The sequence below is a fragment of the Bombyx mori genome, chromosome W (genome assembly GCF_030269925.1).
Source record: "Bombyx mori chromosome W, ASM3026992v2".
Classification (NCBI taxonomy): domain Eukaryota; kingdom Metazoa; phylum Arthropoda; class Insecta; order Lepidoptera; family Bombycidae; genus Bombyx; species Bombyx mori.
In genome coordinates, this window is record NC_085135.1 from 5,881,540 (window position 1) to 5,905,039 (window position 23,500).

Here is a 23,500-nt window from a genome sequence, read left to right on the forward strand (position 1 = left end):
ACAACGAACTATATTAGATAGTGATGGATTTAATCCCAATAAAAATGTGTTAAGGGCAAGATCCTCCATGGCTGCGGTTCTGCCTAGAAGCTCCCTTTCGTCCTTACAACTATAATGAATATTAGAATGAATACGTGTTAATATTTGTTCAATTCTTAAGGAAAATTTAGTCACATCCTCATTTAATAATTGTTTACAATGTTGCAAATCAGAAAGTAAATGAATGGAGTGTTTTTTCTCTCCAAAGGTTGATCTTAAAAAGTTTTTTAGTTCCGTCCACTTAGTAAACGTTTTTAGACTACATGCGACTTGGGCTTTTCCTTCTAATTGTGAGATGATAAATTTACATAAGACAGGCTGTTGATCCGAACTAGCTAAGGACATTGCATTGTCACAATTAGTTAAAAACGCGGGGAGTGATTCTCTGTCCCCATTATAAGTTTTGATGAATTTGGTTAAAAAGGATAAGGTAATTTTGTCCGTCATTTCGCCTTTCTTTGAAGATTCCGATTTGACTGACATTTAGGTTTGAATTATGATGTGCTGGATAAAATTGGAATACAAATATAGCACTTGAAATACAGGTTAGAATTAAATATAAATTTAGAAACTTAAAATTAAGATTAAGGAAGTTTGAAAATTTTCGGAGAATTTGAAGTGTAGAGCACTCACAGAAGCACGCCGTACCGCATTGCCTCGTCAGGAGCAGGATGCTGGTAGTTATGTTCTGGATGCTGATTGATGGTGGGTGAGTTAGAATTGGAAGCAGCTGGTCTGTCGTCTCTGTGCGTCACGTCGCGGCTGGAGCGGGCTCACGCTTAACAGCGGAGGCTTACCGTCGTCCTCTTGAGTTGTGTTTAGACGCAGGCTTGTCCTTAGGGCAAGGCTTACTGTCGGTCGTTCTTGAAGTTTGTGTTTAGACGCAGGCTTGTCCTTAGGGCAAGGCTTACTGTCGGTCGTTCTTGAAGTTTGATGGCTCGGATTCGAGATACCAGAATCTTTGACGGTCTGTCTCAGATTTCTTCTCTGGTATCCCACTTCTGACACCAATTTGTTACACGGCCTTTCTCAAACTTCTTTTTAAAAAAAATCACAAAAACTTTTCACGACTAAACTGTCTTTTATTAGACTTCACAATTTTACAACACTATTGTTGACTTCTCAAACTTATGTATGCTCGCGACGGCTTCCAGATTCTAACTGGTTTTCAATATGATTTGATTTTACATGAAAGCTAAAAATGATGACTCTAATGGAAAAACACAATGAGCTCGTAAACGAGCTGATTAGGGCAAAGCTGCTTTGTAGAGTAGTGTGTAACAACACCCAGCCAGCGACGAAGGCGCGGGCACATGCTTCCGCCGTGATTTCTTCAAGAGGGTATGCCTCAGGCCAACGAGTAAAACGGTCGATGACCGTGAGGCAGTACCTAAAGCCACCTGAAATCGGTAATGGTCCCACGATGTCCATATGGACATGAGAAAAGCGTTGGGAAGGAACAGGAAAAGTAGAAGTGGGTGATTGGGTATGGCGGTGGACTTTGTTTTTCTGACAATCTGTGCATTCACTGACCCACTGTCTGCAATCTTTCTGTGCTCCAGGCCAGATAAACCTCCTCGTAACCATTCTTGCAGTGGCTTTTGCACCTGGATGGCTCAGTTTATGAAGCGCGTCAAAAATAGGTTTCCTGAAAGCTACTGTCATATATGGTCGTGGATTTGGTGTGGAAATATCGCAGTAAAAAGCCATCGCCATTGCTATCATTGCATTCATGACAGAGCCTTTTAAAACAATCTAGTAAGCAGGAGCCTATTTCATTGGCACCGCGTCTGGCATCAGTTGAGTCTTTGCTTTGTCCATCAACCTTCTTGTTTAAAAAAGTGACAGTTAAGTTATAACTATTTAATTTCGATTGATAATAAAAAGCCGATGTGTTTCCCCTTGGTGATTGTAAAACGGCTTGAAGATCGAAAACCAGAACTTTACATTTATCGTTTATTTTGCATCTATCATTGTATTTCTCTAGACGAGTAAGGTTTTTTTCTTCTAGATGAAGCTCATATTTTTCACGAATCTGGTTTTTTTCTGCAACGCTAGAATTTATATACTGCAAACATAGATCACACTGGTCTTTTCGAGGGCAAAAAAATGATATATTGTACTGCTTTGTGAATACTTTATAAAACGTGCAATATTTACCAAATGGCTTATTGCGTTTTTTTTTGGGCTTCTGTAAAATCTTTGAAAAGATCAGTGGTGGTTTTTCCTCCATCTATATATTCGCAGCCGGACGTCTGCCTTGTGTAATGTGACTCTATTCTCGGTATGGCATCAATGAAAGATTTTATATCCGAAATAAGACTTTCATCATTAGTGGCATGGTTATCATGTCTTCCTCTGTGATCTTTTTGCAGAACGCCAAGCTTATCAGTTTTTTCTTTAACTGTGCGAATAGTACGATCCGAAATATTGAGAGTTCCGATAAAAAATTGTTTACAGACACGGACTGACTTTTGTTGAAATAATACTCCGGAATAAAAAATGTAACGGTTTAATGCAAACAGTAACAAGATGAAACACGCTAGGAAAAGGAAGGACGGTGGCGTCACACGTGAGCAAAAATGTGAACCATTTTTGACATTACAGATAATATAAATTATGTTTACAATTCTCCAACATCCTCCCTTAAACATAATCCCATCCTAGATGAGCAGAAGGCCAGTTTCGTGTGGGATGTTGCTTTAGTGAGAGCATCTGCAATCATCTTGTCGGTCTGCATGTAACGTACCTCAATGGCCCCCTCCAGAACCTTTTTGCGGACATAGTGATGCCTCACATCAATATGTTTGGTCCTAGGATGGTATCCATCAGAACCTGAGAGATTTATAGAGCTTTGATTATCGCTATAGATCACCAAGGCCTCATTCTTCAACTGAGGCCAAAAACTTTCTTGAAACTGCTTCAGCCACATAGCTTCTTGTACACATGCCGACAATGACATGTACTCGGCCTCAGTCGTGGAAAGTGCTACAGTAGGTTGTCGCCTGGAGTTCCAGCTAATTGTTCCTCCCTGGAACAAGAATGTGTAACCTGTGCAGGAGCGCCGGTCATCTTCAGCGCTTGCCCAGTCTGCATCACAGTAACCATGAGTCATTGTCTCCTCTAGATTTTTCTTATAACTCAATTTATAATCTAGAGTACCTTTTAAGTAGCGCATGACGCGCTTGAGGGCAGTCCAATGTCGCATGTCAGGGTTGTTGTTATATTTACTCAACATATTTATGACATAGCATATGTCTGGTCTGGTGATATGTGAAACATATAATAAGCAACCAATAATCTCTTGATAAGGTATATCATTTAAGATTTTATTCTCCTCAGATTTACTTTGTACGTTTGTGTTCATATTTATAGGAGTATTAACAGTTTTACAATCTGACATTCCATATTTATTTAACACTTCTTCAATGTACTTTCTTTGATCCAAATAAATAATGCCTCTTGGCCTGTCTCTCTCTACATGTATTCCAATACAACAATTTATATCACCCAAATCCTTTATTTTAAACTTTTTATATAATTCTTCTTGGATTTCTTGCTTTGAGTCTTGATTATTTGAAAACAAGATCAGGTCATCGACATAGACCGCTAGGAAAACCATATTTTCATTGTTGACAATTTTGTAATAAATACAAGGATCCAATATAGACTGTAACAAACCCATTTGCTTCAATGTAAAATCTAGTTTCTTGTTCCATTGCTTGCTGGCTTGCTTTAATCCATACAGTGATTTTCTCAGTCGACATACTTTATCACCATTTTCATACATAGGTGGCTGCATCATGTAAATTTCCTCTTCAATATCACCTTGAAGAAAAGCTGACACAGCATCCATCTGACATATATTTAAATCATATTTCACTGCCAGGGCAAACAAATACCTCAATGAAGCATGTCTTACTACCGGTGAAAATACTTCAGTGTAGTCTATTCCAGGTTTTTGTGAACATCCTTTAATTACAAGACGTGCCTTGTATTTTATTATTTCTCTATTTTCATTGGTCTTTCTCTTGAACCCCCACTTACATGGTATAGGGCGCTTGTTAGCTGGTAGAGAAGTCATTTCCCACGTATTATTTTCCAATAAGGACTGATACTCCTCATCCATTGCTCGTTTCCAATGTTGGGCATCAGGGCCCGACAAGGCTTCCTTGACAGTCAGTGGATCTATAATCTGAACACACATTAAATTATTATTTTTCTCATTACATTTTTGATGTGATCTCAGAGTGATATTCCTCCCGAAACTGTTATCACTGTCACTTGAGCTGGGATAATAAGTTTCATCATCATTTCTGTTCACCACACAGCTGTCAAAAGAAGTATCAGTACTTGAAGGTGTTGATGTGACATTTTCAGTGTCTGTTTGAGAGCTATCATCAACCGGCATCAAAGATATTTCATTGCTTTTTTGTGCGCGACTTAAACTTGAACTGAGAGGTAAAGTAATAAGCTGAGGCTTTAGGCTAGGTTTCCGAGTGACATTATCTATGGAACTTTCGATAAATATCACATCCCTGCTAATCACTGCCTTCTTACTATTAGGATCAATTAATCTGTACCCCTTTGTGTTCTCACAGTAACCTACGAAAACCAATTCTTGTGATTTACGATCCCATTTCAAACGATTTTGCTTCGGAACATGTACCATGGCCTTAGAGCCAAAAATCCTTAAGTGTGAAATGTTTGGTTTCTTACTAGTCCATTTTTCATAAGGTGTTACCTCAGCCAGAACTCGTGATGGAGATCTATTAATGATATAAGCAGCAGTAGCTACTGCTTCGGCCCAATATATTTTCTGCAGTTTTGCCTCAAACAGCATGCATTTTGCTCGCTCCACCAGACTACGGTTCATTTTTTCAGAAAGTCCATTTTGTTCAGGCGTGTAGGGAGCGCTGGTCTGGTGCTTGATGCCGGAAGCTGCTAGAAAATCAGAGAAATCTTTATTACAATATTCTTTTCCATTGTCACTTCTTAACATTTTGATTTTCATTTCCAACTCATTTTCCACCTCACTTTTAAATCGTGCAAACACAGATTTAATATCCATTTTGTTCTTTAGAAAGTACACATATACTTTGCGAGAATAATCATCTATAAAGGTTACAAAGTACCTTGCACCACCAACTGATGGTGTCTCCATCGGACCACATAGATCAGTATGTATTATTTCTAGTAAAGTACTTGCTCTCGAACCAGATTGAGGAAACAGTAGTCGTGTTTGTTTTCCTTCACAACATGATTTACAAACTGCATCAATTTCTTTATTTGTTATAGTAATACCATCTACACATACCTCCAACCTCTTCACATCAGCTATATTCAAGTGTGCCATTCTCTTATGCCATGTAACAATATCTGTCCTACTTTTACATGAAACAGCATAAGCACTGCCTTTAATAGTATTGAGTTTGTACATGTTATTAGTTAGTTGGGCAGTTGCTATGAGGACCTTGTTGGTATTGTATATGTTACACCCCATATCAGTGAATTCTACTTTACAGCCATTTTTTGTCAACTGACTGACCGATAACAGGTTTGTACTTAGCTCAGGAATAAATAAAACATTTCTAATCTGGATAGGGCAGTTTTCCTTGCATAGATTGGTTTGAATGTTTACATTACCCATACTTTGCACGGAGACGGAATCACTGTTTGCCACCATTATTTTTGTAATCGGAGGTGGTTGTAAATCATACATCCATTCAGAGCATCTTGTCATGTGCATGGTAGCACCTGAATCTATAAACCACTCGTCCTGATGTAGGGTGGTGTACGCTGAAAAAACTGCTGAAAAACCGTTATGATTATTAGATTTCTTCACTGTACACTGATTTTTAAAATGTCCATATTTGTTACAGTTATAACATCGGGGGCCTTTTCCTTTTGGCTTTGAATTATTGTTAGAGGTATTTCTGTGCTTCGTAAAGAATGCAGTAAACTCTGAAACTTTCACTTCCTGCAAAAGTTTTGTTTTTATAAAATCTGATGAAATGATAATGCCGGAACTTTCCAGACCCATGATCATAGGTTTGAAATTATCCGGTAAACCCGCCAGCATGAGTGTTCCAAGCCATTCGTCACCAACGTCGAAACCAATATTTCTTAATTTATGTGCGGTACTCATAATTTTATTCACGTAATCTTCGATACTGGAGCAATTGTCGAGTGAAGTATTTATTAAATCTTTTAATAGACCAACTTTTCTTGACAGCCCGGAGTCCTCAAAAGCATTTTGAAGGTTTATCCATACTTCCTTTGATGTTTTTGCATTTTCGATATGGATGTAATTAATCGGTTCCACCAACAAAATGATCTTTGACTTAGCTTTAATATCTTTCTTAACATCGACATCAGTGCCTGGATCAACACATTGCCACAATTCTTCGTGTTCTAAATATGATTTGATAGCAAATCTCCATGTCGAATAGTTTTCTCGGCCGGCTAATTTCTCAATTTGAAGGTTAGACGTAGCCATTATGTCTGGATCGGATGAGTTTTATCGCCGCAATTACAACTAATTGGTTTAATTTGCTATTTATTTGCACTAAAATTAATTTCAGTTCTATTTTGAGTTAATGGGGCGGCCCATAACCTGTTGAAATACTCCGGAATAAAAAATGTAACGGTTTAATGCAAACAGTAACAAGATGAAACACGCTAGGAAAAGGAAGGACGGTGGCGTCACACGTGAACAAAAATGTGAACCATTTTTGACATTACAGATAATATAAATTATGTTTACAATTCTCCAACAACTTTCCTTTCAAAGTAAAGTGAAAAGCCTTATTGGGCTGTCTCGGACGTTCAGCGTTAGTGTATTTATACCTAGGATTGACGTCAGACATACTATAATATATAAATGATCGTTGCTGATCAATGTCACCCATTTCCCAAAAAGAGTCAAAAATAGCTTGTCTTTCAATAGATGTAAATTTTTCTGAACATTTAAGCCTACACTTTACATTGCAAGGTGGCTTAAGTTCGCGGGCAGGTACTTGTCCTCTTTTAGAAGACACGAAAGATTGTCCTCTATTTTTCAAAAACTTTTTAATATTTTGTTTCCATTTATTTGGATCACTAGTGCGTTTCCTACCTCTTTTTTTATCTCTGTTTCATCCTCTACTGCATTAAGATACCTCGAATTTTCAGGCAAATTAGAATTTTCGGGCAAGATAATATTTTCGGACAAGGTAGAAATTTGGGGCAACGTAGTATTTTGTAAGTGAGCAATTAGCGAATCAGAACTTCTGGAATTTGACGACGAGGAGTTGCTTGAGCTCGATGAAGAGGAGCTGCTAGATGACGATGAGCTGCTGGAAGAAGATATTCGTCGTAATAAGGCAGGAACGTGCTTAACTTTCTTCATCTCGTTTTGAAGGTCATACGTCGGATCACTTAAATCTGCGTCTGGTTCATCAGAATTTAAGGGAGACACATTGTAATTGACATAGTCTCTTTTTCTATTGACGTATTTTTTATGTGCCAGTTCATCTAGCTCAAAATAGGTGTTGACATCACAATAACGCTGGTTTTCGGGTTTGTTGATGATATCAGATAACATCTACAACAATAGCTTAAATTATTCTAATAATTGTATTTAATAAAATATTATATTTTCATTTATGAAAATCGCTACGGTCACGAAGCTTTAGGCTAGTCGTTTTGTTACGTGAAGGCTAGTCGTGAAAGGGAAAAACTGGAAAAGTGAAATCTGTTGTCTCTATAAAGAGGGACCTGGCATGGACGTGATGGCATGATTGTAGAAAATAGTCTTAATATTTACCACTACATCTACAGCACAATTTTGGGCTGAAACATTTTCAAGTGCAGTCATTGGTACCTTATTATGGTTAGATAAATTCACATGGACTGGAGATTTAGTACAATCCACATGACCAGCTTGAAGCAAACACTCATTCGGAGCCTGGTTTTCATCGGAATGAAGCTCATCGAGTGGCGTTGTACTACAATTGATCATATCTAATATCTTTTTCGACCTTGAAGTCATCCTAAAAATATTTACATATTAAAGGTCTAAGTTAGCTTTATTTATTTAAAAAATAATTTTAATCTTTTTATTCCTACCTAAGCTGAGAGCCTTGAGAGGCTATATCAGCGTAACCCTAACTTTTGTAGGTTAGCTCACGGGGCTCAAACCTGATGACGTTGCTAACACGAACCCTAGCAAGAGCCGTGCTTCGCAGAATCTACCACCGGATCGGAAACGCGACCCACTGAGAAGATCCGGCGAGAAACTCAGTGGGCTGTGTCTGAGATTTAATTTACTCGTCGAGCCCTTCGTCGCAAGCGACGGGTTCGACGAGAACGGCGACCGGTGCTTGAAGTACCTAGAAGCACCGTTAGTGGATCGGGAGGATCCGAGATGACGTGTTTTGGGCGACGTCAACTGCTTTCCATTCTGTCCGCAGGATCGGGAATGTAGTTACCGGCGGCCACGATGAGAGGGTTCTCGAGTCGTGCCGCTTTATCGAAGTGGCGCATCGACGCCGACTGCATATACTTACTGGTGGACTCTAAGTCCAGGTCGTCATGGAGGTCGACGTTCCTGACGAACTACGGGGCTCCGACGGCTATCCTGCAAAAACGGGATTGAATAATTTGGAATGACTTTAAGTGAGTGCGGGCCGCGTGAGCGAACACTACACTTGCATAGGTCATGACGGGGCGTATGCAAGTTTTGTAGAGTGTCACCTTATTTCTAAGGGACATTTTACTTCGCCTACATATCATCGGGTAGAGACGTCCTAGTATAAAGGCGGCACGGTCGCGTACCGTCTTGATGTGCGGGCGGAATGTCATCCTACTGTCGAGGGTGACGCCTAAATATTTGACCTTCGGGGCCCACGGTATGGGCTGGTCGAACATCGTGATTGGGCGAATGGCGGGGGCGGAGGTGTTGACGCGCCTAGTCGGGAGGGGGATGCTCAGCGTGGTGTTCGGAGGGCGACCCCTTTTGAAGAGCACCGCTGTGCTTTTCGTGGGGTTAATGTCGATGCGCCACTTCCGGAACCACTGTCCCATGGTGGTAGCTGCGGTCTGAAGTCGTCGATGAAGCAACGCCTTCTTCCTACACGAGTAGTAGATGGCGGTGTCATCGGCGAAGAGCGCCAGATGAGTCTCCGGAGACCGGGGTATATCAGTGATATACAAACTAAATAGTAACGGGGAGAGGGCGGAGCCTTGCGGGACTCCGGCTGTGACGTGTCGGGGCCGGGAACGCGTTCCCTCGACTCGATATCGGAACGAACGGTTCGACAAGTAGTCTCGTATGATGAGCACGAGTCTGTCTGGCACCCCCATGTTATACAGTTTGTATATCAAACCGTTGTGCCAGACTTTGTGGAACGCCTTCGCTATATCGAAGAAGAGGGCTCCTGTCGGGATGGGTTTCCGCCTATTCAGCCCTAGTAAGATGTGCTCCGTGAGGCGGTGCACTTGATGGACGCACGAGTGTCTGGCGCAGAATCCAAACTGCTCGTCTATAAGAATTTTGTTCGTGGATACGAAGTCCCAGAGGCGTTTACGAAGGAGCCGTTCGTATAGTTTGCCTATCGCCGGGAGGAGACTGATGGGGCGGTAACTCGCGGTTTCGTTCTTCGGTTTGCCCGGCTTGTGTATGCCGATAACGTCCGCTTCTTTCCACGCCGCGGGAAAGATGCAGTTCGTCATAGCAGCATTTAAGATGGTGGCCAACATCGTTATTAGTTGGGCTGGTAACAGTTTTAGCGCGCGGTTGCGGATGCCGTCGGAGCCGGGAGCTTTCCGTGGTTGTAGGCTATCGATCGCCTCCTTAACCTCGGAAGTGGTAATGGGGCGTAACGCGTCCGAGGGCGGCAGGGAAGCTCTGCGCTCGACCTCCCTGTCGACTAACTCGGTGTGTTCGGGGTCCGCGTGTTGAGTGCTGGTGGTGCACTGCTCTTGCAGTGCATCGGCCAGCAACTCTGCCTTGTCATCGTCATCGTAAGCCGGTGGTTGGCCTGAGGGGCGTACGAGAGGCGGCATAGTGGCTTTAGTTTCGGACTTGAGAGTCCTAGCTAGTCGCCAGTATGCTTGGTGAGTGGGCGCGAGTTCTTCTAAATAACTATCCCAGTTTTCGTTTCGGGCGTCGCTTAAGCGGGATTTGACCTCCCGCTGTAAGCGACGCATCCGAGTCCGGTTTGAATCCGTGGGATATCGATCGTAGGCCCGGATTGCCGCGTTTCTGATTCTTACGAGGTCCCTAAGATCGGGGGAAAGTCTGATGCGGTGGAAGCAGTCCTCCACATCGACTTGTTTCGAAGATCTTATGATCGCCGTCGAGACGTGATCAGTGAAGATGTTTATGGATTCGACGGTGTCCTCGGGGGATGGAGTTGAATCCGGGCCGCAAGGGAGGATTGGTGGAGCGGTGTCAGCTAAGCACGTGCTCAGCTTCTTCCAATCCACCATGGTCCTCGTATCTGGTTCGCGGTTAAGTGGGCGACCGAGCTGCATGACGACAGGTCGGTGGTCTGAGTCGAATTCTGACATTGCCTCGATGGAGCGCAAGCGCAGAGTTACGTTCCTCAGCAGTGCCAGATCTATTGTGCTCGGACAACGCGCGGCGTTGTACGGATAGCACGTGGGGGTCGGGGGGTTGAATATCTCGAATGTGAGGTCGTCTATGAACGCGTCGAGACGCCTACCGTTCACATTGGTACGATGGCAGTTCCACCTAGTGTGGTGGCAATTTAGATCGCCTGCCAGAATGACCGCGTCCCCCATACCGAGCAGTGTCTCGAGGTCACTGCTCAGGAGGGGTTTGTCAGGGGGGAGATAGACGGATGCGATGACGATCGGCTGGTGTCCCGTCAGCGCGATGCGGCACACTGACGCCTCGATATGTAAGAGCGAGGGAGTATCGAGAGGGACGCAGTGCAGGGCCCTCCTATAGTAAATGACAGTCCCGCCCTTGGGGGCGAAGAGTCTGTCATTCCTAACCATGACGTAATTCGCGACTTTGGAGTCGCGACGCGAGGGCTTTAGGAAGGTCTCCTGCACCAGAAGGATGTCGATGAGATTTTCGCGTAGAAATTCATAAACCTGGTCGCGCTGACGCGCGAGTCCGTTAGCATTGTAGAATGCTAACTTCAAAGAATGGGGTATTAGTCTCGCGTTGTACGCCATCGATTACCGGTAATTTAAACCAGCGTGCGCTGGACGGACTCAATGACGTCCATGTGATCGAACGTCGCGTATATCCTGTCTTCGGCCGTGACCGCCCTGCGCATGGCGTCGGCGAACGAGCGCATGCGGTCGATGTTAATCGCGGCGATGTAGTCGCGTATGATCGAGAAGTCGTTTGCGTGCGCGGGGCCGGGGCGAGGCGCGGGACCGGGCGCGGGCGCGGGGGCGGGGCGCGGCGCGAGCAGGGGCTGGGGTGCCGGTGGTTTTCCTGCCAACGTGAGCGGCAGCGGTTTTGCCCACGCGGAGACGGTGGGCACCGGTGCCGGCACGAAGGCAGGTTTCGGCGCGCGGGGCGCCGAAGTCTTTGGGCCGATGGTTTTCGGTGGCGCGTTGGCCAGACTCTTCCGCGGGGCCTTGGGGCATCCGCGGTAGTTGGCCGTGTGGCCCTGCTTTTGGCAGAACACACAGCTCGGCGGTTCGGTCGCTGTCTCCTTGACCCGCGAGCAGTCGGCTGTCGCGTGGTCGCCGAGGCACTTAACGCAACGCGGACGCGCGTGGCAATTGCGTGCGGAATGGCCGTAAAGTTGGCAGCGGTGGCACTACCCGGGAGTGCCTTTTTTGTATGAGGCCTCGACGGTGACCCCGGATAAGCCGCAAACGGTGCGGAGGCTTGAGGCAATTCGTTTGCGTTCGGCGGTTGGTTCTACCACGACGAGAACCATATTGTACGGGAACCTATCCCGACCGCTGTGCATACGGTGCACACTTATGATCGGGTATGCCTGCCCAATTAGGTCTTCCTTAATTAGCTCGACGTCGAGCTCCTTTGGTACTACGCGGAGCTCGCGGTCCTCCTGGAGTGCATAGGTGTGGTAACCTATGCTCTCCTTTCGGAGGTATGAGGTGAGGGCCCTATGGTCGCCCGGCGTTGCGACCTTAATCTGGATCCCGTGCGCGAGATTACGCGCTTGGGAGTAATTTATTTTATTGGCCGCAAGGGCCTGGGATGCCCGGTTCCACGCGGATTTTTCCCGTAGGATTACGGGCGGGGGCGCGGCGATTTTACGGACGGGCGCGGGTTTAGGCGACGGAGTTGCGCGGCGGGGGGAGTCTGGTGAGACCACGACCTTGGGTCGCGACTCGGTCGCGGCCTTGGGCTGCTTCGGCGCCGTGGACGGTTCCACGGCGCGGGCGCGTTTTTTGCCGCGCGCGACGACGGTAGTGAACCCATCCGAGGGTCCGGGTTCCGGGCCTGCGGCCGACTCAAACTCCATCTCCGACTCGGTGTCGGAGCCGGAGCCTGATGCCGCGCAAGACGCGATCGACGCGGGCGCGGGGGTGGGGGGGGACAGCGGCGAGTCAGGGATGTTCGCGGCGGCGGTGAACGGTGCGAGGGACTGTGATGCTAATTTGGCTTTGTGAGCCCTAAATTGAGTCATAATGTCCGGGCAAAACTCCCGGACGAAAAGGACGAACATGGCGGGGTCGTCGTCCGCCATGGTGGTTGTGCCCAGGGGGGGCGTCCCCGGGACTTAAAGCAACTCGCCGAAAGGCGAGTCCCCTGAGTGGGAGTTTAAACCCCCTGCGCTGTACTTGCCAGCAGTGATTTGCAGGGGGGGGATGCCTATGCCGTGAAAACGGCAGTCAGCTGGGATTCGGGTGGAGAGTTTGGGAAGGTGGGGCCCCACTGGGCTGTGAGAATGCCACAACAAGCGGTGATCGCAGTGGGGTTTAGTCTCTAAAGAGACTGTTTTGCACGCCGAATAACTAAATAAATTTAATATATGTATAAGCTCGAGGGTAGACATTATCTTGCTGAACACCAAGTAAAACGAAGTCACTTTTTGATTCCTGATTTAATCAACAATATGTTATCTTAACAATTCACTTTAACACTTGTCCAACTTTAACCAGTACGTACAACAGTCACTGAATCACACAACGTAACACGGATATAGTAAGTGCACCAGGCAAACGCAGTCCAACGAATGTTCATTGCGAGGCACATACCGCCTTTTTATACTGGCCGGCACAGCTGGCTTATTTATGAGTCACTTCTGTTGCACCTGTTGTTTATGAGTCGAATGACACGGCCGGCGCACCTGGCTTGTGTGAGTCACTCCTATTGCACGTGCTAAACAGAAATATCATAAACGCCGTCACGGCCATACTGACGTGCGCTCGTCCTCGTGCGCGCATTCTTATGGTATGTCTGTGAACAACAAACGTGTTCGTTCATCCTGACATTAACGGATGCAACTTAAAACGTGGTCTATGATATTAACAATCTAGTACGGTTAGGTCCGCATAATTCTTCAGAAAATCCTATACTGGCTATAAATACTGACTGCTTACATACCTGGGCCAGTTCATTTAAAACTCTTCAGGTATGTAAGTATGTCCCTTTTAACTTAAATCGGAATTGTTATCCCTTCAGTTTTTCGAACTGGACCGGATAATGCTAGACCGGATCGCAATCCCTGTAGCTAATTGTTGTGGCTAGTCCGGATGAAAATCCCTATAGCCAAGCCATTGGACCGGACAGACCCTTCAATGACTTCACACTTTTTTTTTTTTCTTTTTTTTTTTTTTTTTTCTTTGCTAGTCCGGATCAACATCCCTTTAGCCAAGTCGTTGGACCGGATACACCCTTCAACGACCTAAATTTTTTTTTTTCTCTTTTTTTTTTTTTTTGCTAGTCCGGATTAACATCCCTTTAGCCAAGTCATTGGACCGGATACACCCTTCAATGACTTACAATTCTTTTCTTTTTTTTTTTTCATTTTTTTTTTCTCTCTCTTTTTTTTTCACTATGCGTGTACGGTAGCATTTGTTGAAACATTTCTTAAACTAGAACATTTATACGGACTTTCTTCAGAAATAGTGCGAGACCGACCATCGTTTTCTACATTTCCAACACCTGCACCCGAGGTGCCTGACCTAACAGACATTGTATCACTACCCACAGACATAGTATCGCTATTTGCGGATAAAAATGTCGCTTCTATTGTCAGTGATAGAGTCGTCATCATTAAGATCAGCTTACTTAACCCATCTGTGTACGCCGTCACGTCATCGTCACTATAATTTTCAGAAATTTCTAGTAGGCCTGACGGGCCTCGAGGTACTTCGCGTAAGTTTTCATGGGGAAATTTGTACACTAGAACCATTTACATGTCTCAACTTATACCTATCGTTTTCCAAAACTGCAGTAATGTTTTTTTTTTTTTTTTAATGATTGAAAGATTACTGGTGGCCCGGAGCCCTTTCCAGCTTCACCAGGACGGGTGGGCGAGCAAAGGCTCAGCCAAGAGGGGTGGGATTTGCTAACAACTGCCCGAGCGCCTCCGAAGGAGACCTAACAACTCAAGAGCAATTGCTTCGCGAATGAATCTACTACCGGATCGGAATCGCGACCCACTGAGAAGATCCGGCGAGAAACTCAGTGGGCTGATGCATGGGTTAGGTTGCACGTCGACCTCTTTGTAGAGTTCGACAAGTACGGTTACCGGGGTTCCTCAGCCTGCTCCTAGTGTTAGAGCTGAAGGTATCTAATGCAAGAGTTATTGGATCTGATGGATCCGTAAGGACGTGTCTAGGGTGACGACGGTGACTTGCTCCTGCGTGATCCGGATTCGGGGTGCAGTAATGTTGAAGGGACCTTTATATTTTCGGTCTAATTTACGAAAACAAAATCCCCAGCGGAAAAGAGTTTGACTTTAGCTTTGCCTCGACTAAACCAAGCTTCTCTTTGTGCCCTTTTTTTATGTTTTCGCAGGCCTTTGACCGTGCTAAATAAATAACTAATCTAGAGGGATTATCATTCTTGAAACTTTCGATATTTCAAGTGAACTACCCTGAAGGGCAAACATCTATTCTATTAGAGTAAAGCCTGTTACTCGACAACGTGTACTATTAAGGGAGAGTTGAATATCCCCTTACTGCTGTTGCCATGATTGGTCCGAGTTACTTTCAGATCAAAGAGTGACTTGTTCATGAAACCGCTTACCACTGAATAAGTTACTATGGCTTTGTTCTATAAGACTACATTCTGACCCTGAATAGAACATAAAGGGAAAGCCAAAACCACTTATCTGTAACACACTGAAGCTCTGGAACACACGTTGACGTCTCTGGTTGGACCTGCCACAGCACCTGGAGCAGTGACGTTTTTCTTCTTGTAGCGCATGAAACACCCAGAAGCTACATGGCTCGCATCACCGCACACGTAACAGCTGACTTGCAGGCGAGAGCCGGGCGTCCACGGATGAGGAGGTTGTTCAGGTTTTGCTGGAATATCGAAAAAAATTTGAGAGCAGTATCTGTCGCAACACCCTTCGGCACGATGCCCAGGTTTTCCGCAGAAATGGCAGCTTCAACGGAAAAAAACTTCGAGAGCGTTTTGGTTCTTTATCAGGATCTTCGTTTTTTCTTTTGAGGGTAAAGCCACGTAATGTGCGAAATAGATGATTTTTGGTGGTAATAACGACAGAGTTCAATTCCCGACGGATTCTTTCATCACACTGCGACAGTATTGATATAGCAAATCCGGTGGCTATTTGTTCTGGCACATTAGCGTCGAGAATCTTCTTTATAAGTTGCCATAGCCGGATACCGGCTTCAGCTGGTCCCTCATTGCTTTCCATTTCAAATTTAATAACCAGGTCGAAGTGGTCTTCCATCATCATAGGTTTAGAGAATTTTGTCAGCATCTCTTTAATAGTAGGCCAGGATATCTTACCAGGCTGTATTTATGTGAGGCAAGTAGCAGCTCGAGCCTTAAGCGAATGTGTGAGAGTCAAAATTAAATCTACACCATCCAATTTCTTCTGTTCGATAATCATTTCGCTCAGCGTACACCAATTTACAACATCAGCCTCCGGTTCATCCGGGTCAAAATTGACCAATGTGGTTGGTGAGCTCTGGCTAGGTCGATAAACTGACATACTTTCAGTGATTCTTTGTAACATGGCTTCCATCCCAGATGAAAATAATGACATTTGTTCAAACATCATATTGTTGGCCGAATTATTTCATGACTGCAGTGGAGGTGAGTCCGACACTTCTGATATAAGCTCGAGGGTAGACATTATCTTGCTGAACACCAAGTAAAACGAAGTCACTTTTTGATTCCTGATTTAATCAACAATATGTTATCTTAACAATTCACTTTAACACTTGTCCAACTTTAACCAGTACGTACTACAGTCACTGAATCACACAACGTAACACGGATATAGTAAGTGCACCAGGCAAACGCAGTCCAACGAATGTTCATTGCGTTTTTTTTTTTTTTTTTTTTCCTACCTATGCTGATAGCCTTGAGAGGCTATTTCAGCTTCGCCCTAACGTTAGTAGGTGAGCTCGCGGGGCTCAACCGGAGAGTTGCTAACACTGACCCTAGCAAGAGCAGTGCTTCGCAGAATCTACCACCGGATCGGAAACGCGACCCACTGAGAAGATCCGGCGAGAAACTCAGTGGGCTGTGTCTATGGGTTAGTTCGCTCGTCGAGCCCTTCGTCGCAAGCGACGGGTTCGACGAGGACGGTGACCGGTGCTTGTGGTGCCTAAAAGCACCGTTAATGAATCAGGAGGATCCGTAATGACGTGCTTTGGGCGACGTCGACGGTTTACCATTCGGTCTACTGGGTCGGGTATGTAATTTCCAGCAGCTACGATGAGAGGGTTCTCATGTCGTGCCGCCTTCTCAAAATGGCGTAGCGATGCCGACTGTAGATACTTACTAAATGAGTCGAGCTCCAGGTCATCGTGGAGATCCACGTTCCTAAGGAACCAAGGCGCTCCGATGGCTATCCTGCAGAATCGTGATTGAATAACCTGAAGGGATTTCAAGTGGGTGCGGGCTGCGTGAGCGAACACTACGCTTGCATACGTCATGACGGGGCGTATACAAGTTTTGTAGAGAGTTACCTTATTGCGGAGGGACAGTTTGCTTCGACTACAAAGCATTGGATAGAGTCGTCCTAGAATAAACGCGGCGCGGTCGCGTACCGTTTTTATATGGGGACGGAATGTCATCCCTCTGTCGAGGGTGACGCCTAGATATTTGACCTTCGAGACCCACGGTATGGGCTGGCCAAAGAGAGTGATGGGACTAACGGCGGAGGTGTTTGCGCGCCTACTACGGAGTGGGATGCTCGAAGTGATGTTCGGAGGGCGACCCCTTTTGAAGAGCACCGCTGCGCTTTTCGTGGGGTTGATGTCTATTCACCACTTCCGGAACCAGTCCCATGGTGGCTACTGCGATCTGGAGTCGCCGATGAAGCAGCGACATCTTCTTACACGAGTAGTAGATAGCCGTGTCATCGGCCAAGAGCGCTAGATGGGTCTCCGGAGACCGGGGTATATCATTGATATACAAACTAAATAATAACGGGGAGAGCGCGGAGCCTTGCGGGACTCCGGCGGTCAGTTGACGGGGACGAGAACGAGTTCCCTCTACTCGACATCGAAACGAACGGTTCGACAAGAAGTCTCGTATGATGAGCACGAGTCTGTCTGGCACTCCCATGTTGTACAGTTTGTAAATTAAACCGTTGTGCCAGACTTTGTCGAACGCCTTCGCGATGTCGAAAAAGAGGGCGCCGGTCGGGATTTGTTTACGCCTATTTAGTCCTATCAGAATGTGCTCCGTGAGGCGGTGCACTTGTTGTACGCACGAGTGTTTAGAGCGGAATCCGAACTGTTCGTCTATGAGAATTTTGTTCGCGGTAACAAAATCCCAGAGGCGTTTCCTAAGGAGCCGTTCGTAAATTTTTCCTATCGTCGGGAGGAGACTAATCGGACGGTAACTAGATGTTTCGTTTGTCGGTTTGCCCGGCTTATGTATACCGATAACGTCCGCTTCTTTCCACACCGCGGGAAAGATGCAGTGCGTCATAGCGGCATTTAAAATTGTAGCCAACATTGCTATCAGTTGGACTGGCAAGAGTTTAAGCGCGCGGTTGTGGATGCCGTCGGAGCCGGGTGCCTTCCTAGGTTGGAGGTTGTGGATCGCGTCTCTAACTTCGTCAGTGGTAATGGGGGGTAACGCGTCCGAGGGCGGCAGGGAAGCTCTGCGCTCGACCTCCCTGTCGACTAACTCGGTGTGTTCGGGGGCCGCGTGTTGAGTGCTGGTGGTGCACTGCTCTTGCAGTGCATCGGCCAGCAGCTCAGCCTTGTCATCGTCATCGAATGCCGGTGGTTGGCCTGAAGGGCGTATGAGGGGAGGCATAGTAGCGGTAGTTGTTCATTGCGAGGCACGTACCGCCTTTTTATACTGGCCGGCGCAGCTGGCTTATTTATGAGTCACTTCTGTTGCACCTGTTGTTTATGAGTCGAATGACACGGCCGGCGCACCTGGCTTGTGTGAGTCACTCCTATTGCACGTGCTAAACAGAAATATCGTTAACGCCGTCATATGAAATGGATGAGTGATAATGAGTTGGCGTTACGAGTGCACAACAACAAGCTCGAACTGTTTTTGAGATTCAAGGTCGCGACGCCAGCGACAGCGCGTCGAGAATGCACAACAATGTCGCGATCAATGCGACAACGACAATGTCGGGCAACTCACAACTCACGTTCGCGACGGCAGCGACAATTTTTCACAAAAACGCATCCGGACCAAATGGTGTTGCAATCGGAACTGTTTTTTGAATTTTAATCAATAAATGACACAATGCTAAATACGAGCAAGCTACTTTTATAATCGTTCATGTTGTTTTGCAATAAAAGTAACTATATCAAAATAAGGCATTGGATGTGTTATGTTTGTAAGTAAGTATTCACTTCAGTGTGTCAATAAACGGTGAACGCAACGTACGTGTCTATTATTTACTAGTGGCGACGAGGAAAAAAAAATCAATTTGTGGCTTGTTTGTTTCTTGTTTGGACTAATTAAAATTATATGAACATAATGTCGGTGGGACAGTTGAAAGAATTCGCGGTAAACAGTGGAAACTGGTCCTCATATGTTGAGAGATTGGAAATGTACTTTTTGGTGAATAAAGTGACTGACGATTTAAAATTACCCACATTAATTTCCATTATGGGTGAGGAAGCGTACGATTTATTATCGACATTAGCCAGCCCTTCGAAGCCGTCACAATTAACATATGCTAATGCTGTGGCGATGTTGGCAGCTCACCTGCAACCGAAGCCCTCAATCTTGGCGGAAAGGTACAAGTTTCGACAGCGTCGGCAGCTGAATGAGTCAATAGCTGACTACGTCACAGAATTAAACAAATTATCAAAAAATTGTGAGTTCGGCTCGTCGCTGGATGAAAATCTGCGTGATCAAATGGTTTGTGGATTAAAGAGCGAAATCATACGGCAAAGGTTATTTTGCCGAGGAGAAATTAGAATATAAGCGTGCAGTTACGTTAGCTTTGTCATTAGAAGCTGCGGAGAGGGATGCGATTGCAGTGGAACGTACGCCAATTGAGGAAGTTAACAAAATTAACTTCAATGAATGTTCAAGATGTGGAGACAGGAGACACCGAGCAAACGATTGCATATACAAAGAGAGGCTATAACTATATACTTAATCTATTTCCTCGAATCCATATCTAACTGGTGGCTTGCGTATTCTTACAGGACGTTCACGTTTGGGTGTCACATTTTCATTGATACTCTTACCACCAGTACTACATGCTCTCTTGTCTATCGGCACAGCGGGTCTCATAGGGCTGCCACGAATAGGCGATACAGCATCCTGTGCCGGTGTGCTATTTTTTGGTGGTGAACTGGCAACGCTGGGCTATCAAACTATCAGCATATGACTTTGAAATCGAGTACGTTAGGACAGATAAAAATGTAGCCGATGCACTTTCACGGTTAATCGAGTCTCAAAAAAATGACGTAGCTTCCGAGGAAACAGACTTACCCGAGCAAACCTACTTACACTTCTCAACAGAAGCTCTGTTAATAGATTATAATGTTCTTAAAAAACAAACTAGTAGTGATCCAATCTTAAGTCGCGTGTTAAGTTATATAAGGGACGGATGGCCCTTAGACATAGAAATTAATGAATTAAAACCATATTATAATAGGAAAAACGAACTTTATATTGAATTAGGATGTATAATGTGGGGTCATCGTGTGGTTATACCCTCTTCATGCAGAAACAAAATAATAACGGAGCTTCATGATCCGCATATGGGCATAGTAAAAACAAAATCGCTAGCACGTAGTTACGTTTGGTGGCCGGGAATCGACGAAGCGCTCGAGACGGAATGTCGCGCTTGCACCGTGTGTGCTGCCGTCGCAGACGCACCTTCTACACACGCGCCCCGCTCGTGGCCCTGGCCCTCACGCCCCTGGTCCAGGTTACACTTAGACTTCTTAGGCCCCATAGGTGGAGTCACTTATCTAGTTGTAGTGGATTCATGCTCCAAATGGATAGAGGCAATTAAAATGCAGAGGACAACGGCACAAGCGGTTATATCGGTACTGCGGGACTTGTGGTCAAAATTCGGCCTGCCAAAGCAAACGGTCAGTGACAATGGACCGCCTTTCTCGAGCTCTGATTTTCAGAAGTTTCTGATTCATAATGGCATAAAACATATTTATTCAGCTCCCTATCATCCCGCCTCTAATGGGGCCGCTGAAAACGCAGTTAAAATTTGTAAACGTGCGATTAAAAAGGCATTAAAACAGAATTTAAACGTAGATACAGCTCTGTGTAGATTTTTATTAGCCTATAGAAATACAGAACATGCAACTACCGGCGATAGTCCAGCCAATATATTACAGGGTCGAAGTCTCCGTATGAGATTAGATAATTTAAAACCAGAAAGGCAATCCCGAGTTATCGCGCAACAAGAGCGGAGCGAGCAAAACGCAGGGGGTGTGCAGCGACAACTCGAGCCGGGCACTAAGGTGTGGTATCGGGATTATCGAGGTCTGGATAAATGGGTACCTGGGACGATCCTCAAGCAATTAGGTAGTCGTGATTACTGTGTACGATCTAGTTTTGGAACCGAGAATCATAGGCACGTCGATCAGCTAAAATTAAGGGTTACAAAAAATATAGATAAAGTTGATACCTTTGCGTCGATTCGTAAAAATATAAGTCCCGAACTGATCGTGCAAAATTTAGACTTAAGAACACAATCACGTAAGTCGCTATCATTTCCCATGACAAGTGGCGAGGAACCAGTGGCGGTGGTCAACGATTCGGGGAAGAGTAGTTCACCACCAAAAAATAGCACACCGGCACAGGATGCTGTATCGCCTATTCGTGGCAGCCCTATGAGACCCGCTGTGCCGATAGACAAGAGAGCATGTAGTACTGGTGGTAAGAGTATCAATGAAAATGTGACACCCAAACGTGAACGTCCTGTAAGAATACGCAAGCCACCAGTTAGATATGGATTCGAGGAAATAGATTAAGTATATATATAAATATATATATATAATATATATATGTCGGGGGCGGGGCCAGGGATGGCTGAGCGGTAGTTTCGTCATCACTCGTATTCGATTGAACTCAGTTTAGTAAATAAAACTTTTCAATAATAGTTAGTGAAACTCAACACACACAACTTTCACAATGACAGGATAAACCGACAGTTTCGTTGCACATACCGACAGACCGACTGACTGACTGACTGAGACGGACGGAATCACTGTCTGACACGAATGCCACGACTCTGTCCACGTACCACCATTTTATAACTGTGGCGTTACGGAGTCTACCCTTCATTTTGTGATATTTATCAAAACAACATTTCATCATTTAAAATAATAATCAAAACCACCGTCTTAATATTACTAAAAGTCGTCAACCACGACACGGCCATTCTGTCACTTTGACGTTTGTGTATCGTTGATATTCCGAACTATTGACCCGGATGCGACATATATATATCTATAAATAGATTAAGTATATATTGTGCTTATAATGTGTAGTAAATAAGGGTGGAGGTGTTATGTTTGTAAGTAAGTATTCACTTCAGTGTGTCAATAAACGGTGAACGCAACGTACGTGTCTATTATTTACTAGGATGTTTAAAATACTTTTATATAAAACAGATCTAACTCCCAATAACAACAAATCGTTCCAAAAATTCAAGGTGGTAATTTATCAAAAATAAGCTCAACTCATATATAGTCATACATGTCGCATCCGGGTCAATAGTTCGGAATATCAACGATACACAAACGTCAAAGTGACAGAATGGCCGTGTCGTGGTTGACGACTTTTAGTAATATTAAGACGGTGGTTTTTATTATTATTTTAAATGATGAAATGTTGTTTTGATAAATATCACAAAATGAAGGGTAGACTCCGTAACGCCACAGTTATAAAATGGCGGTACGTGGACAGAGTCGTGGCATTCGTGTCAGACAGTGATTCCGTCCGTCTCAGCAGCGAGTCTCTGACAGTCAGTCAGTCAGTCAGTCGGTCTGTCGGTATGTGCAACGAAACTGTCGGTTTATCCTGTCATTGTGAAAGTTGTGTGTGTTGAGTTTCAATAATTATTATTGAAAAGTTTTATTGACTAAACTGAGTTCAATCGAATACGAGCGATGACGAAACTACCGCTTAGCCATCCCCGCCGCTGCCGCCGACACCAGAAGTGGGATCAGGACTCTACTCTCACTGGCGTGACGTGTTTGAACATGTTCGAAGTACAGCAAAAAAAAAAAAAAACATGATGCAGATCAGAATACTAGTAGTGATACGCCACAAGATCGTGAATACAGCATACGTAAGTCGTGTAATAACGTCTCTGTTACCTCGATGGAAGATCTGAGCCACGAAGAAATCGTCACATCTTACGTTCTGGCTCATGTTGCCCAGTTTGACTGTCGACTTCATCACATGGCATTTACTAGCGGAAATACAACACGTAACAAGCTATTGCAAGAAATTAAGGCAAGTGCAAGTCTCAAGTGAAAGTTCGATCGTAATAATGGATCTGTCATGATGAGTGGGTAGTTCCGACAAGAATTATTTTAAGCCGCTGACTTCTGCTACAATTACATGCCACTAGTGCAGTAAACTAAGACATGAGACGGTGAATTGTCGCTGAAACTTTAGAATCTGCTGGATTTAATACCAATAACACTACACGTTCGATGACTGCCTCGGGCTCCAGCAAGCAAGCAAACAAGAAAACAAGCAAGTTTCCGTGGGGAAGAAAAATTGACACATCTGAAGTCGTCGTGACCTGTAAGATAAGACGTCCGGTGCGTTCGTGTCTGGCGATGCGGCGGTGTTCGGGTCCCGCTGGCGGATGCAAGTTTTTCTGGTGAAGTGCGT

At 44.9% G+C, this 23,500-nt stretch overlaps 3 protein-coding genes across 3 annotated transcripts in view; 1 reads left to right on the forward strand and 2 right to left on the reverse strand.

The window, feature by feature from the left end:
• Nucleotides 1–23,500, reverse strand: part of LOC134201789 (uncharacterized) — a 587,988-nt gene that overhangs the window by 416,060 nt on the left and 148,428 nt on the right. The gene's annotated exons all lie outside the window — the stretch shown is intronic.
• LOC134201712 (von Willebrand factor A domain-containing protein DDB_G0267758-like) lies at nucleotides 7,100–8,068 on the reverse strand. Its single transcript, XM_062676957.1, has 2 exons — nucleotides 7,847–8,068; nucleotides 7,100–7,624 (listed from the first exon to the last, which is right to left on the reverse strand). Exons 1-2 carry the CDS (start codon nucleotides 8,039–8,041, stop codon nucleotides 7,100–7,102), a joined length of 720 nt encoding a protein of 239 aa, XP_062532941.1. The 5' UTR covers nucleotides 8,042–8,068.
• Nucleotides 11,602–18,888, forward strand: LOC119630432 (uncharacterized). Its single transcript, XM_062676958.1, has 3 exons — nucleotides 11,602–11,657; nucleotides 12,267–12,596; nucleotides 18,687–18,888. Exons 1-3 carry the CDS (start codon nucleotides 11,602–11,604, stop codon nucleotides 18,886–18,888), a joined length of 588 nt encoding a protein of 195 aa, XP_062532942.1.